This window comes from Falco cherrug, chromosome 4, assembly GCF_023634085.1.
Source record: "Falco cherrug isolate bFalChe1 chromosome 4, bFalChe1.pri, whole genome shotgun sequence".
NCBI lineage: Eukaryota > Metazoa > Chordata > Aves > Falconiformes > Falconidae > Falco > Falco cherrug.
Window position 1 is genome coordinate 26,605,210 of NC_073700.1, and position 16,258 is coordinate 26,621,467.

Consider the following 16,258-nt stretch of genomic DNA (forward strand, 5'->3'; position numbering starts at 1 on the left):
GGACTAACTGGGATGCCCAGGTGTCTGCTCTGTCCTCTGGATCCTCCCTTTTCTTTGCCTGGTGAATTTTTTCCCACTGCCTGCATTCACCCAGACCACGATGAAGACTGTCCTTCCTCTCTTCCAGAGGGAAGCAGAGCAGGTACCGGCACTTCAGCCCCAGTTTCCACTGGGAATACAGGGCCTCCCCATTACCTGCCCCCTCCCAGGCTCACTGCCCATCTCTCTGCTCACACGTGCACCCCCAGGTACGCCTTTGGCTGAGCTGAAAATACAGCTGGTGGACTTCTCCCTGCAGAAAGCCCCACGATCCTGGCAGCTGGCATCCTCAGCAGGTGGGGAACTTGGGTACAATAAGATGGCTGCTAGGTCAGACCGGGCAGTGATGGGTTTATTCAGATTTTGGACCCGTTCCCCACCCCTGTTTTCCTTGCAGTCCAGCTGCCTGCAGGGAGGGTATGATGCGTTTTGGAGCTGTGATGTCTTGGATCAGCGGTGACAACAACTCCTTCAGTGCAGAACCGGTCTGGGCGTCCTGCACCCTCTTTGGGAACCAGACAGTGGAAAGCCCAGCCCTCCGCTGGTGCAGAGCTGCCCCCTTGGCCAGGAGTCCTGGGAGCCTGGGAGGAGGTGCACGAAGTTCTTGGGTCTCCAGCAAACCCCTTGCCCCATGTCTGGTTCTGCTCTGAACGTGTGCTTGCGGTTTTTAAGGAGGAGGCTCATCTACAAATGTGCTGAGGATGAGATGAACCGAGAAGCTCAGAGCCCATGGCATAGCCCCGGCTGCGGTCAGTGGCGGGGCCCAGGCTGGCCCCATGTCCCAGCGAGGTCCCTGAGCTCTCGCAGGGTCTCTGCCTTCCCCCTGGGGCTGCGCTTCAGAGCCTCTTCTCTCCCTTGGCGGGTGGGACCCCGGGCAGTTCCGCAGCGGGTGGCTGAAGATCCAAGCCAGAGCGCATGATGGGAATGATGAGATCATCCATGTTCGGCATCACCAAAATTTTCTGAAAAGAGGGATCCAGAATAACATGTAAGTGGTTTTGAGGATGTAAAACTTAGAGACTGGGGCTGTGAACAGAAGGTCCTGGGCTCCCATCCCCTCCGCAGCAGCTGACTGTGCCTGGCCCTAGAGATTTCCAGCTCTGGATGCCTCAGGGTGGGGACAAGCAGGAGCAGTTTTTCTTTGCCCTGCTGACCTGTATGGCTTCGAGGGTGGTCATGGCCAAGCGCAGGGACCAGCACTTCGAAGCCATTCACATGGGTGGCTCTGGGGGGATTGGGGTACCCAAATATCTGCGGGGACATTTCTGCTCTTTGACCAGAGGTCTCAAAGGTGAGAGGCTGAAAACAAACCAGCGAGTACCTTGTGATGGTAAATCTCCCAAACGTCCCAAAACCAAAACGGATGGGTGAATTCAGCCCTTGGCGGGGGGAGGTTCTGCCTGGGGCCTGCTGACACTCCTAATCCCCCCCCGACTTGAGGCAGGGCTGCACGTGCTGGGAGGAAGCCACTTCTCAAGCGCTCTAGTGCTCAGAGCACCAGCCCCTGCAGCTGGTTACTTAGGTTGTGTTTCTTGACTGTCCAAAGCTGGACAGACCAGATCAGATGTTGGCTTTTGGTAGAGAGATCCCTGGCCCAAAGTGAGGTCTGTTTATCCCTGATTGCAGCAATGCCCACACTTAGCAGGGTTTGCTGAGCCCTTTAACAGACCAGGCACCTGAAATTCATGCTGCAGCTTCTTCTCGATCCACTCAGTGACATGGAGGAATGTCACCTCCCGCTCGCCCAGCTTTGGGCGCACCTTCAGCTCCAGCTGGGGTGGGACTCGGAAGCTGTACCTGCAAGGGGAAAGGAAAGAGGCAGAAAGCATCACATCCCAAATATGTGGCACAGCCCACGTAGCCCTGCTCTGCTGGGTTTTAGGGACCTGCCTCCTGGGAGGAGGCGGCTGGGTTGCAGGGGGAGCTCTCTGTGGAGACGAGGAGAAATGAGCCTGAGGTCTGTGAGTCCCTCTGGGAGAACAGCCCTGGCTTGCTGGTGCACACGGAGGAACCCAAAGCCCCTGAGCTGGCTCCTTGGCCGAGCTGTAGGGAGCAAGGGGAGCGGGAAGGAGGATGTGCGTGTGTCCCCGTGTGGGAGGAAGGAGAGCTGGTACCAGACACGGTCTGTTGGTGGTGGTGGTATGTTCACAGCCAAGGTGCCTGCCAGCTCCTGCACCTCCACCGTCAGCAGCAGCGGTGTGTTGGAAACCTCCTCGATCTTCTTTTTGATGAACTCATTTTCAGTGGCCTTCTGGAAGTACTTGGACTTGGCGATCTTATCCACAAAGCGCAAGATCTTCCGGCTTGTGCTGTTGCCGCTGACGTGGCTAAAGTGAGAGGAGCCACAGCTCAGCAGCAGGGTGAGACCCAGCGCTGTGGTGGCTTTCAGTGTCCGCCAGCCATCTGCCACAGCACCCCGCAGGGACAGGAGCCCCCTGTGAGAGGCTGCCGTGATGTGCTGGGGTGCCTGCGTGTGCCTTCCTGGGGACACCGGCCACGCGCCACTGTGCTGGCGTAGCACCGTGCCTCCCTAGCATCTCCCCAAGCCCACCGTGGTGCGGACCCCGAACCAGCCCTTACCCCTCGGTGCCAGGCGGCAGGACCCGCTCCCCCAGGGCTCCCGCCTGTTCTGCAGTGGCGATGTCTTCCTCATCGGAGGAGCCAGCGCTGGATGACTCGGCGTCACTGTCTGCCAGCAGGATCAGCCGTGGCCTGGCCCTGTGAGACGCGAGGAGCATCACAGGGGTGCCTTGGGGCCAGCACCCTCTTGCCTCGCTCAGGCAAGAGGAAGAGGAGGATGAAACCCAGCCATGCACAGTCTCCTTACCCCTCTCTGCCTGCCTCTGCGGGGCTGCTCTCCTCTGCAGCACTCTCCTTCCCCAGCTTGCAGAGGTTCATCTTCGTCTCAAGCGTCATCTGCAACGAGCCGCTGTAGGTGACCTCCATGTCCACCCAGAGCCCTGCCGGGGAGAGGGATGGGGTGAGCCACTGTCAGCACCACAGGGGCCGAGGGCTGCTCATGTGCCTGCCAAAACCTCCCTGCTTCGGGGACTGGGCTGGCACCTCGGTAACAACTGCCATGGAGCCAGCCCTGGGGTCCCCGCTGCTCTACGGGGGCTCTTACCTCGCTCATTGATGGTGGGGCTGGAGGCGCTGAGGACTGAGGGGATGGATGTGCCCATGTCCAGCTCCGTCAGTGTCAGCTCGTTCATGAAATATGGGAGCTGATGGGGGAAACCACACGGGGATGGTCACTGCAGCCTGGCACCCACTGTGGGATCTTGGGGATGAGACTCCCTGGGGTGCTGTGATGCTCCTGCCTCTCACCTTGATCTTGCTCAACTTCTTCTGGATCTTGCTGGACACTAGCTCAGCCCAGTACTGCTCCCGGAGGAAGTCCCAGAAGATGCGCCCCACTAGCGCGTTCATCCAGGCCATGCACACCTTGCTGCGCCCGGCCATGTCCTCCCCGTGCTGCGGAGGGACAGAAGCCATGAGCCCCTGGCGTGAGGTGGCCCCACGAGGGGTGGGACCCACTGGCCAGGAGCTCCCCTGTACCACGGCTGGGCTGCTCAAACTGTGGTGCCGGGAGGGAGGAAATGAACCACAGGACTGGAAGTGGCTGCGCACGGGTCCTTCAGCCTCCACTTAGCACTTGTGTCCTTCTCCCAATGCTGGATTTGTCCCACTCACCTTTGTGGGTGTGGGGCTGCCCAGTGCTCTGTGAGAGGGGCTCTGGTCCGGGCTGCCCTCCACCTGCGCTGGCACGAATCGGGCCATGTAGGTGCTGTAATCCAGGAAAATCTTCTGTCGGATGCTTCCTGCCAGGTCTTTGGGTGGGAGAGTGGAGGGGATGTCCTCAGCGCTCCCTCCACTGCTGCTGCCGCTGCTCTGCAGAGCCGGTCCCACACCTGGGGGCACGGGGACACGAGTAGGTCAGGGTGATGTGCTGCCTGGCCACGATGCGGGTGTGGTGATGTGCCGTGATGCACACGTGGTGACAGGCTGCCCATCTCTGGTGCCAAGGACATGCCACCCACCCTGTTCTGGCAAGGGATCCTCTGGGCTCTCCCTGCTGCTGCAAATGCTCTTGGCTACGCTCTGGGCTCCTTCGTGGCCCCCCATGCTCACTGCTCTCTACCAAGGGCTTGTCCTCCCGGCACACACGCGGCTCCCACCCCGGATCAGTCCCGGCACAGAGCAGAGACCATGATGCTTCTCACCTGCCCTGGCTTCACCACGGCTGCTGCTGGGTGTCCCACGGGAGGCTTGCACGAGGTGCTGGTACCACTCCTCCTTCTCCCTCCCCGTCCGCCCAAAGAGGTACAGGCACCTCTCTCTGCAGTCCCCCGGGACATCCTGCCCTGGCACCAGCGTCTTCTTTGTCCCTTCATCCTTCTGCAGCTCCAAGTTGTGCTCCTCGCTGCTCCGGCACTCCACCTCCGCTGGGTCAGGGAGGAGGATGCAGATGGGGTACTTCTTGTTCCACGTCCGCTTTCGGGCCAAGCTGGGGGGGCAGAGGAAGACCTGCAACACCGAGAGCAGCGGTGAGGATGGGCCAAGGCGTGGGATGTCAGGGGTCCCCACGGAAGGGTCCTTGGCATCACCAGGCTTACCTTGGCATCAGTCAGGTCGTAGCAGCGGTGGCTGATGAAGACGGCCTCGAGGATTTCCTCCTCGAAGGTGGCACGGCGCGGGATGTTGCTCTTGGGGTAGGAGAGCTTGAGGGTGGCTCCATCCAGCATGGCAAGCACAGAGTGCGTGAGCGAGGGGTGGAAAACCTCAGGGTCATAGGTGTGCAGCTGGTTCATCCAGCCCTAGGTGTGGGGAAAGGGACCCAGCTGCTTCCCACTGTGCCACATGGGTGGCAGCCTGCCCCTGCCGCGGGCTGGGCACCCCCCTGACGCTGCATCCCAACCCTGGGCTCCCCCCCAGCTGCCCCCCAGCACCCCATCCCGGACCTCCTTCCTACCTGGAGGCGGTGGGTTTCCCACGGCTCCCCCGGGAGCAGCTTGGGGCGCGGGTGGTCCCGTGGTGCCCGTGGTGCCGGCAGAGGCTTCGGCAGGAGGACGAGGACAGCGAGGAAGCCCAGCACCAGCCCACAGAGGAGTCCCAGGCAGAGGCCGGCGGCGTAGGGCGGCAGCGGCAGGACAAAGTAGCCGTAGGCGAGGAGTGCAATGGAGGCGAGAGCTCTGCCCGGCACCGTGCCCCCTGGCCGCGCCGGTGGCAGCTCCTCGGGAAGGGGCGGCTGGGGCTCTGCATCCTGCTGCGCCACTTCCACCACCTGGATCACGTCCCCGTAGGAGCAGATCTCATAGCGGCAGTTCAGGGTGGGCTCCCAGGGGCTCCAGTCCCGTGCCCGGCGTCCCCAAGCCCCACGGCCCCCCGCCGGCCCAGGGCTGCCCCCCACCTCCTGCGCCCCGGTGCTGGCCTTCGCGCGGGGCACGGGGCTGCTCTCCTCGGCCATGAGCCGGCTGAGCCGGCTGAGGGGCTCCTGCATGGCCTCCGACAGCCGCCTCTTGGTGTCCTCCAGCCTGGCCTCCCGCAGCCGGAGCAAGGCGGCACGGCTCTCCGACGGGGAGACGCTGGGGGAGGATGGGGCCGTGCGGGACTTGGCTGGGCTCAGCCGGGGCTGGGGGGCCCGTGGGACGTCAGCCAGGAGCATCCCCCCGGGCTGGGGTGAGGGGACAGGCTTTGTGTCCCCATCCACTGTGAAAACAAGCCCACAGCCGTCCTGGCCACCGCCGTCCTCCCTGGAGCTGGTGGGCTGGATTGTGAGCCCATCGGTGTCCCCATGCTGAGGGGAGCCTGGGGACGGTGCCAGCGTTGGAGAGGCGTCCGCCGCCACTGCAGCCTGGTCTGCCATCGCTCGCATTGCCAACGGTGATGGTGCTGCCAAGAGAATGGGAGAAAGCAGCTCAGCTCCCTGCTGCCTCAAGGCACAGCGTGTCCCTGCCACGGTCCTGCCTTCCCCAGCAGCATTGCCATGAGCCACCAAGCAGGAGGGGGGGACCCCGGGGACCCCGTCACCGCGGGCTGGCAGCCTTCCAGCCTATTTTGGGATACTCTTGGGGCCATGGAGCTGCCAGCGCATGGGAGGCACGTGGCTCTCCCTACGCTTCATGGCAGGGATGGGATGCAGAAGGCACCACAGTGAGATGAGCTCAATGATAACGTGCGGGGAACTGCTTGTATAATGAAGATAAACCGCAGCCAGGCAATTAGCAATGGGGCCTCTGAGACCCTGGAGCCATGAGTCTGCAGCAAAACAAGGGGGATCGTCCCTCACGAGGACATTAACGCTGGTCGCAGTGCAAGCATGGGCACTGTGAGGAGGGATGCAAGGACAGCGGGCAGGACTCTGACTCCTCGAAATGTTTCTTGCTTAAGCGATGGAGGTTTGGCCCTTGCTTGATGCACTGCATGAACCTGGAACGAAGCAAGCCCAAGCTGCAGCCCCAATTCAGCATGAGGATGCTCTGGAACCATGGAATCGGTAATCCCTATTTTTACTGGAGGGGCACAAAAGTTTTCCTAACAAAGCTTCCATAGCCCTGAGGGTGTTCCAGGATGTGGCAATGTCTTGTCCCATCCCCACCAGCCACTGTGGTCCCTCCATTGCTGCACCCCGGCCAAAGCAACAGGGCTGAGCCTGCTCCTGGCTGTGCGCCCTCCGTGATTTTGGGAGGGAGGATGGATGCTGCAGGATGGGCTCTGCAGGGCCATCGCAGGGCTGAGCCCAGCACCCAGCAGGCTCATGGGGTGCTCGAGCTCAACCCCCCGCCTCTTCCCCTCGCAGCATCCCTTCAGCAGGAGCGGGGACACTGTCACAGGGGAGCTGGAGCTGAGCAGGACCCTGCTGCTGGTGGGTGCTGTCCCTCGGGCTGCCTTACACCCGGCATCCACGTCGCCTTGGATCTTCAAAGCACTTTACTGCCACGAATTAATTACAGGCTGTGCTGCAGCTGCCTCCAGTGCTGTTTATATAATCTCACGTTTCGAGGCTTTTGCTTTACAGGAGCCACTTGTTAACCCCAAATAATCCCTGGGTGATTACCCCGGCGATACCCAGCACCCAACAGAAACCCTGGCTGTGGGGCTGGCATCATCCATCCGATGGCAGGGCTGCCGGCACTGCTGGCACTCCTGGCAGATGGAGCCGTCCAAGGCACCAGGCAAAGCACCGGGACAGCAAAATGGGGATCAAGGAGAGGGAAATGAGTGAGAGAGATTGACCTGAGAAGGGACCCCTTCCCCGATGCCACGGGACCCTGTAGTCCTCCCACCCAAGCATGGCAGGTGGGGGGCAGAGGGACCTCACTTGCTCCTCATCATGTGGGTTTCTCAGTGGCCCCATGCCACAGCCATCCCCAGTATTCCCTGTACTGCCCATTGCCATCCCCAGCCCTCAGCAGTGCCTACCAGAAAGCCCTGGGGCTGGTCCTCGGCTGGTCCTGCCCAGCCACGGCTCCCTGTGTCCACTGGGTCAGGGGGATGCCGGCTCCCCTGTGCTCGGCGAGGGCTCAGTGCTTGGCTCCACCATGCCTGCTTTTTCCATACCACCACTCCAGCATTCGTGGGCTTTAAATGCTAAAAAAAAAAAAAAAAAAAAGAAGATGACTGTTTCCTGAGAGACCATTAGCACGGTGGAAGACAGAGATAATAATAGCCTGGGCTTGTATGGGAGTTTTCATCTGGCAGGGACGTCAAGTACAGCGGGGGCTATAGATACACTGCTGAAACGCAGCCACCGCTGGGGAGCGTGGGTGCCTGGGGGGGTGGGGAGCACCAGGGATGGACCCCGCTGGGACCATGGCTGGACCGCCAGCACCCCAAGGTGGAGGGTCCACATGGGCAGCCCCAGTGAAGGTTTCGCTGCTGGCTCAGGCTTCAGAGGGCAAATACCGAGCCCAAAGCTGCCCCCAGAGCCGGCTCCTCGGTGCCAGCACTAACCCACCTTCCAGCCCAGAGTTCCCCCCCCAGCCTGTGATTACGGGGCATGCAGGGCAGGGGAATCTTTTTGCTATTTATGGGATAAATTGAAGAGGAAGGTCCTTGCAAGTATTTCCATCAAGTGCTGGGGGGTAGCTGGGTGGGCACGGCTGGGTGACAGAGCAATGGGGATGACCAACAGCTCTCAGGGGATGCTCCCCACAGCCTCCGCACACCACCTGCCTTGCGGAGTTTTGCGAGCCCAGCCCCAGTGGCACCCAGAAGGGATCAGTGCCATGTGGGATGTCCCTTTGAGGAGCCATGCTTGGGACACCCTGCCTGGGAAGGTCACATCTCCGCAGAACCTCGAGAGCTGTGACCCAGCTGGGCTGGGCTGCAAGGTCCCTAATGCCGGCTGCCCCTCCTCGTTGCTCTTGGAAACGCCGAAGCCGTGAACATCAGCAAACCTCTCTGCTGGACCCAGGCTCTGAATTCCTGCTCCTTGCACTCAGCTCTGGTTCATATTCAGGGCTTGGACTTGACCTGACACAGAGACAAGCTGCAGCCCAGGCCGGGCTAGTGTCTTCAAGCATCTGCCCCCCAGCACACTCCCTTTTCATGCCAAAGGCATCAAGACCCTCCACGGCACGGCACGGCACAGCACGGCACAGCATGGTGTGGTGCTCCCCAGCATTAGCTCATGCCAGGGTGCAACACCTACAGCCCCCTTGGAAGGAGTTTCCCCACACTGGGGTCTGCCCCGTCAGTGCCCTGCGCTGCTCGCTCCCAGGTGGGCGCTGCCCGACCGGTGTTTGCTTTTGTTGTGAAATCAAGGAGAGTTAATTGAAAAATTAATTTCCAGCAGCCCTCTCCAGTTAATTAGAGATGCCGGTGGCTGGGGCGGAGGGCTGGCGCTGCTGGCAGGGATGGTGGCACAGCTCTGCCTGGGTGGAGAGCAGGCTTTCATCACTCAGCCAAACGAGCTGGAAATCCCTCATCTAATTATTTCCACAATATACCGCTGCAGAAACCAAATTGCTGTGGTTATTAGCGCTGTGACTGGAGAGCTCTCTGCATTATCCTGTGATTAAGGAGCGCGGGGCTGGGAGGGAAGTCTCACTGCAGTCTCAAGACATAACTTCAGGCAACGGGTAGGGCAGCGTGGGATCCCAGCTCCTGCTTCCACATCACATCGCTCCTGCTCGGGGGGCTTACTGGTGGATGCTGGGGCAGATTTCATGCTGCTGGGGGAGTGAGGAGCAGGCTTTGGCACTACGCAAATGGCTCCGGGGGTGGCTGTGCCTGCTGGGATGCTCAGAGCCAGCCGGCCTCAGCGCCCAGCCCCAGCACCCACGCCGGTCCTCCAGTGAGCCACTGCCAAAGCCTCCCCAGCACCCTGTGCTCTCCCAGGGCTTGAGCTCAGCCCTGCCTCTGCTATGGATTTTGCTTCACCCCCATGTCTCAGCCATCCCCATCTTCTGCCCGTCTTCCTGAGACCTTCGCATCCCTCGTGGCATGGCCCTTGCAGCTCACAGGAGAGCTCTCAGACCCGCTTTCAGCAGGATGCAGCCCTGGGGAAGGACCCAGCTGCTTCGCCCATCTACTTCATTAGCACGGGCACAGCTTCACCTTCTGAATTCTGGTTAGCAGTAAATGTCTGGGTGGATGATGCTGCTCAGGCTCCTGGCGGCCGCCGTGGTTCCTTCCACCGCCTGAAAATCCGTGCCCCAAAGGTGTGTGCAGCCCTGGAGTCTATCTGGAGCCTTTCCCGCTCATCTGATCGCGGTGGGTCATCAAGGGAGGCGCTTTCAAAACAGCACGTCACCCGTTCTCTGCACGGTGCCACAGCGTGTCCTCGGCTCCCCGGCACCCCACGGTGCTGCAGCAGGAGCCCTGTCCTCCCCCCCCCCCGCCTGCCACGGGTCATCAATCCCCGGGGCTGAAGCGGGGAGCTCAGCCTGCCCCGAGATGAAAGCCTGACCTAATTCACGCTGTCAGCACCCAGCGGGCAGGAGCACCACCAGCACTGGCCCCACGCCGGGGTTCTACACTGGGGGTCCACGCTGGGGGCTCCACGCCGGGCACAGCTCTGGGGCGAGCTCGTGGCTGGCGGGCACGTCCGTCGGCATCAAGGCGTGGGGACGGGGCCAGGGCTTTGCTGCGGACCGTAGGGCTCCGGCAGCGGGGCTGGCTGCTCCGGACAGCCCCTGGCCTCCGTCCGAAGGGTGCAGGCGTTTTCGCTCTTGCACCGAGAAGGTGCAAATTCCACGGGAGCCCGCTGGATGAGGACCCATCCAAGGGTCCCCTCAGATAAAACTAAGGAAGAAGGGACTCGTGGTGCCTGGTTTTTGGGAAGGAAAAGGAAGCCACATGCAGCTCACCCCTTCACGGAGCCCGCTAAGGTTCACCTTCAAAGCCCTTACCTCGCCACATGCCGGGCTGCTGCCTCCTCCTCCTCGGGGACCCCAACGCACCCCACGAAGGCACACAGCTCAGACACCCCCCACCCGCGCTGCCCTCCGTGGAGGGGTCCCCACGGGTGACCCTGGTTCTGCACCCCTGGGGTAGTGGGATGGGTGGTCCCCGCGCCTGCAGCCCATCCACCGAGCCCCTGGGGTGTGCGTGCTGGGCGAGCCCCCGCTGCACCCCAAGAGCTGCCCAGACTCCATCGCCCGCCCCAGCAGCGCTGCTGGGGGGGCTGCGGCTGCCCCGGCCCCCTCCCCGCGGGTCCCCGCTGCCGCAGCGCCGGTACCTGGCACAGGCGGGAGGTCCCGGTGAGCCGGGAAGGGTCGGTGCTGCTGCCGGAGGAGCAGTGCCGGTGCCGCCGGGGGGGCGGGCTGGTCCTGGTGCCGGGGGAGAACCGGTTCTAGCGGCGGGGGGGGATGACGGGAGGGTCCGTCCCGGTGCCGGGGGCGGACCGGACCCTGTGCCGGGGAAGAAAAGCCGGTGCGGGCGCGGAAGGAGGCCGGCCGGGGCCGGGGCCGGGGCCCAAGGACCGGTGCCGGTGGCGGAGAGCCGGTGCTGGAGGCGGAGGGTCCGTCCCGGTGCCGGGTGCGGGTGGCCGGTGCCGCGCTGGAGCTCGCCCCGCTCCCGCCGGCGCTGGCGGAGCATCCGCAGGACCGCGCCGGGTCCCCGCTCCGCCCCGCCCCGCCCCCCCCCGCGCAGCCCCGCACCCCGCCGGGCTGCCCCCGTCGCCCCCTCCTCCCCCGGGCGGCCTTCGCCGGGGCTGCGGGGCCCGGCCCGGGGATTTCCCATAGCGGGGGGGAGGCACGGGGCGGAGCGGGACCCCCCGGTACCGGGAATCCCGCCCCGTGCCGGGAACACCCCCTCGTGCGGGACCCCCCCATCCGGTACCGGCACCCTCCCCCATGGGTACCGGTACCCCCAACGGGATCGGGACATCCCTCCCTCTGCCGGGACCCTGCCCCCCGGCCCGGGACCACCCCCGGTACCGGACCCCTCCCCCAGTACCGGAACCCCCACCGATACTGGCACATCCTCCTCGTGCCGGGACCCCCTCCTTGGTACCGGACCCCCCGCCTGTCCCCGGTACCGGACCGCCCCCCGGTACCGGGAGCCCCGCCCGGTACCGCCTGCCCCACAGCGCCCCCTGCCGGCCGCGGGGCGGTGCTGCGACGGGCCAGGGGGCGGGCCCGGGCCCGGGGGGCGGGGCGGGGCGGGGCGGGGCCGGGCCGGGCCGGGCCGAGCCGAGCGGAACCGGGACGGGCGGCGGGCGCAGCCATGTCGTTCTGCTCGTTCCTGGGGAGCGAGGTGTTCAAGGACCATTTCCAGCCGGGTGAGCGGGGCCGGGGGCGCTGGGGGGGCACCCGTGCGGCTGCGGGATCCCCGCCGTGGGGCGTGTGGGGCGCGGTCCCCGAAATGGCTGAATTCCCCGCGGCGGGGGGGGGGGCTGGGGAGGGGGCTTGCACTATGGGGCATCCTCCACTCGTGGGGACCGGGCTGGGGGTCCCAGCGCCACGGTCCTTGTTTGGGGATCCCTCTCATGGGGAGAGTGGGATCCTGATTATAGAGTTGGGGCTGGGGTGGGGGTCCCTATAGGGACCGTGCCCTGCGGGGCTGGGCTGTAGGTGAGCCCTGTAGGGGATGTGGTCCCACCCCGCGCCCCAAGAGCTCCCACTGCCCAGCCTGGCCCGGGGTCTGGCAGCAGCAGCTGGCAGGGGCCCACGCAGGCAAAGTCCAGTCTGGGTGTCCCTTGTCACCCTGCTGACATATGTGTGTCCCCCCGGCTGCCCCGATCCTGTGCCACGCTGCCAGGAGCTGAGGGGCCGGGGGCTGCCCCATGCTGACCCTTCCCCTCCCCAGGCATCTACGTCTGCGCCATGTGCGGCCACGAGCTGTTCTCCAGCCACGCCAAGTACGAGCACTCGTCCCCGTGGCCGGCCTTCACCCAGACCATCCGCGAGGACAGCGTGGCCAAGTACGAGGAGCGCCCGGGGGCTCTGAAGGTGACGATTCTGAAACCTTTGAGAAGCAGCCAAGAAAAACCGACCCCCTCAAACTCCACAGGCTTTTCTTCGTGAGCCTGTGCCCTGGTTTCGGCTGGGATAGAGCTCATTTTCTTTCCCGCAGCTAGCACGATGCTGTGCTTTGGATTTAGGATGAGAGTAATGTCGATCCCATACCGATGTTTTGTTTGTCGGTAAATAGTGTTTATAAGTCAAGGACTTTTCAATTTCTTGGGCCCTGCCAGTGCAAAGGCTGGAGGGGCACAAGAAATTGGGGGGGACACAGCCAGGACAGCTGACCTGAGCTAGCCAAAGGGATATCCCGTACCACAGGACGTTATCCTGAATATAAAAACCAGGGGGAGTTGGCTGGGGGGGCCAACAGCTGCCTGGGCAGCAGGCTGGGGGGTGAGCAATTGTATCATGCATCACTTATTTGTCAAATTTTTTCCTTTTGGATTTTATTCTTCTCCTTTTTCACTGTAATTGTTGTTGTTACATTTTATTTTCTTTCCATTTGTAAATTGTTCTGAACCCACGAGTTTTACCTTTTTCCCAATTGTCCCCCCAGTCCCGCTGCAGGGCAGGGGATGAGCGAGCGGCTCCGTGGTGCTGAGCTGCCGGAGAAAGGCTGCTTGCTCTCGAACCCTCTCCTTGCATTTCCAGGTGTCTTGCGGCAAGTGTGGCAACGGGCTCGGCCACGAATTCCTCAACGATGGGCCAAAGAGGGGCCAGTCCCGCTTCTGAATATTCAGCAGCTCGCTGAAGTTCCTCCCGAAAGGTACAGGCTGCTGTTTGGCAGCTGTTTCAGCCCACATAATTATTTTTGGAGAAGCGGCGGACAGCCAGGCCATGCCGCCTGCCCTGCGCTGCCGTTGTATCCTAAATAACTCTCCGTGCATCAGCCTGCTCAGCTGCCAGCTCGGCAGGGGCTCCCTGGCTTCTCACCATGTGTGCTGGAGCGCCTGGATGCGGCCGCAGGTCTCTGCGTGCCTGCGGGGCAGCTGAGCGCTGGGGGGGTTCTGCTGGGGGTGCAAAGCGAGGGCAGGGAGCTCCTGCCTGGCCCAGATGGGGCTGGGGGCGTTCGCTGGCTCGCTCCCTGGGCCGTCAGCTGGGAGTGGGGCTGGGGGGAAGGGCAGGGCTTCTTGCCGCTGTGGTTATCCTGCTCTTGACTTCCCCCAAGTCAGAAAAAGGCTTTGGGAAGCCAAGTTTGGGGCAGCACTCTGGCCACACTTGCTGTTCCGCTGGTTGGACTGCAATGGCTGTGAGATGTGAGCGGTGCATAGCGAAATAACCATATAGAAGGGGCTGATGGTTCTGGAGCAAGAAGCACAAGTCCTGATTTTGACTCCCTCTCTCAGGCAAAACAGGCAGGAACCTGACGGAGAAGTAAGCGAGCTGCTCTACTGACACGCTGCTCTTGGGCTGATCCTGCATTCACACCTCGGCGTGCATCAGCAGTCAAGGGGGCACCACAAGCAAGAGGAACTCCAAAGAAGCTTCTGGTGTCCCTAGCCCGGTTCCCTCTTGGGGCTGCTGCGATTTGGGGTTCTGGGGGGAGCAACGGGAGAGGCGAGGGGAAAATGGAGCTGCTGAAGCTCTGTGCTTGCCGGCTGGCAGGTTGTATGACCTGTGCCTGAGGGTGTTCCACACGAATTGGGGTGATGCAAAGGCTGCAGCTCTGCATTTACCCACCCTTAGCCCCTCTGTTCTCCCCAGCATCCTCGCCTCTACTGGCAGCACCTCCTGCCAAGTCCTTTTGGTTCTGGCTGTTAAAAGCAGCCTGTGTGCCTGCAGTCGTGCCTCTGCTGGGCTCTGGGGTGGGTTGGCTGCTGCCTTCAGCCAGGGCAGGACACTCTGCAGATACACAGCCAGGAGGGGCCCAGTGCTGATGTGGCACCGAGGTGATCTAGGGTCGCTCTGCTGGCACTTGCAGGGAGCAGTGCTGGATTAGCCGAGGTCAGAGTCTGGGTTAATCCCTGCTGCTATTCTGGGCTGCGATCATGGTATGAATTGCCCTATATAAACCCTTCCAGGGTGCTAGGGCAAAGATGATTTTATGATCTCGCTAGATAGCACACAGGTATTTACCCTTTACACATTTTGCACACAGTAGAGGCGGTTCTAGATGTCCCCTGTCCTCTGGGCTTGATTCTGGCTTGGCCTTACACCAGATGTATCACTGTGCTACAGACTCCAGCAGCACTAATGGTTTTTCCTTGCTGTACCCTTGTGCAGGGGAGGCCAGAATCGGGCTCATGGGCTGCACTTTGCACAACTCAGGCTTTAGGAATCACGTCTTCCTTCCCTCTCTGCTTGGAAGGGCTGCGACGCTGATTTCTCCTTAATTCAGCATCTGATTCGTTGCCTTCCCTCCCTGTCCCAGAGGTCAAATCCTCCTCTGAAACCAATACACAAGGTTTTTTGAAGACCACAGACCCTTGTGCTGACCCCTGGGTGCGGAGGTGCAGCTCTGGTGGAACACGTGGGTGGTTTGGGGGGCTGCACTGCTGGTGCTGTCATGGGGCAGCTGTGCTCAGGGGCACGTTAGAGGCTTTTATCTATGTGCATTTTGCCTCAGTCCTGCTGTTGGGAGGGCACCGATAAAAAGTGCAATGTGCCGGCTTGTTACCTGAAGCTCACTGCTGCTCTTGTACCTGTTCCAATACTGAAAATGAAGCACTGATTCACTGTGTTGGAGAAATAATCTCTTTTAAAAAGCACTGGTGATGGTACCCTGGTGTGTCTGCCGTGGGATTCCTGCTCTGCTGGGTTTGCCCGGTGTTGGTCGCAGGGATGGGGAGGCAGTGCCGGTGGTGGGATGCGTGCGAGGCGGGCACAGAGCCCTGGCCAGGAGGCTGGGAGCAGGTTGCATCTGCAGTCTGTCTCCAGCTGCAGACCCAAGGTGTGGACATGCTGTCACGCACCCACCATGGTCTGGCAACCCAAAGGGTTAGCCTGGGCCGGTGTGTGTGATCTGTGAACAGATCCTGTATCTGTTAATGTTACCCCAGGTTTTGCTGTGTGAAAGGAGGATGTTGATGCACTGGAGGCCCTCAGACATTCCTGGGGTCAGAAATTTAATGGGGGAAGGTTTCCTGTTCTCTCCAGTTAGCATTTTTGCCCAACTGTAGCTGGTTTTAGCATGCTTCATAGCGTGTTCTTGGTACCTTCTGGGCTGGCAGGATTTGCTGGGCAGAAGAACCTGAGTTTTAGCAGTGCCTCACTAGTTTCCCTGCACAAAACTGCCTGCAGGACTGGAAGCTACAACCCTCTGTGCTTCGCAAGGGTCTCTTACCCCACCAGAGTTGGATACTGGGGTTCGTGGAGGCTGGAGACTTGCGCTGGGCTTTGCCTGACTCCAGATCCCTCCTGCAAGGAGGTAAAGTCCACCTTGGAGCACAGGAGCTGGCACCACATCTCCCTCCCACCCCGGTGCTGGCTTGTGCCCCACGCTGTCACCCTTGCCACCTTCCCTGTGCGGGCCAACCTCCAGCTCTAATTACTAATCAGGTTCCAGCCTGAAGGTTCAAGCTGCTTTTCAACCGATTAATCCTCTGATCTGCTGCTTTTGCCCCGGATCCAGTGACCTCCAGGTGAGCCCCAGGGCCAGGAGCTGCCCCTTTGCTTCCCACCCCAGAGCATCCATCCATCCGTCCCTGGGACACCGCCTGCCCCTCGCCGGTGGCCCTGGCAAGGAGAAGGTGCTTTGGGGTGGTGTCCCCTGAGATGCTGCAGTGGATGGAAACCTCCTCAGGGGTGGCAGCGGTGAGGGGACCGTGGTGATTCCCCGCAATGGTGGGCTGCCCAGCACCGGGCGC

The 16,258-nt window shown here is 61.9% G+C and overlaps 2 protein-coding genes across 3 annotated transcripts; one reads left to right on the top strand and one right to left on the bottom strand.

The window, feature by feature from the left end:
- Positions 1-2: 2 nt before the first annotated feature.
- Positions 3-11,000, bottom strand: LOC102059025 (testis-expressed protein 2-like). 2 transcript variants are annotated; one of them, XM_055708072.1, is made up of 13 exons: positions 10,724-11,000; positions 7,462-7,629; positions 5,012-5,931; positions 4,656-4,856; positions 4,263-4,566; positions 3,733-3,950; positions 3,367-3,513; positions 3,164-3,263; positions 2,867-2,999; positions 2,620-2,757; positions 2,154-2,366; positions 1,716-1,836; positions 3-1,001 (listed from the first exon to the last, which is right to left on the bottom strand). In XM_055708072.1, exons 3-13 carry the CDS (start codon positions 5,912-5,914, stop codon positions 876-878), a joined length of 2,604 nt encoding a protein of 867 aa, XP_055564047.1. In that variant the 5' UTR covers positions 5,915-5,931; positions 7,462-7,629; positions 10,724-11,000; the 3' UTR covers positions 3-875. The 2 variants fall into 2 exon arrangements, 1 of the variants encoding a protein (XP_055564047.1); XR_008731862.1 differs by having other exon boundaries at positions 976-1,001; positions 1,716-2,366.
- Positions 11,001-11,628: 628 nt separating this feature from the next.
- MSRB1 (methionine sulfoxide reductase B1) lies at positions 11,629-15,132 on the top strand. The gene is made up of 4 exons (XM_055708075.1): positions 11,629-11,767; positions 12,295-12,437; positions 13,104-13,218; positions 13,799-15,132. Exons 1-4 carry the CDS (start codon positions 11,713-11,715, stop codon positions 13,828-13,830), a joined length of 345 nt encoding a protein of 114 aa, XP_055564050.1. The 5' UTR covers positions 11,629-11,712; the 3' UTR covers positions 13,831-15,132.
- Positions 15,133-16,258: the final 1,126 nt, after the last annotated feature.

Excerpts from the sequence above, each read along its gene's own strand:
- LOC102059025 (XM_055708072.1), bottom strand. The coding sequence starts at position 5,914 with ATGCGAGCGATGGCAGACCAGGCTGCAGTGGCGGCGGACGCCTCTCCA. Across the intron at positions 3,514-3,732 it reads GCAGCCCCACACCCACAAAG|CACGGGGAGGACATGGCCGG; the intron begins GTGAGTGGGACA and ends GTCCCTCCGCAG. Across the intron at positions 3,264-3,366 it reads AGAAGTTGAGCAAGATCAAG|CTCCCATATTTCATGAACGA; the intron begins GTGAGAGGCAGG and ends TTCCCCCATCAG.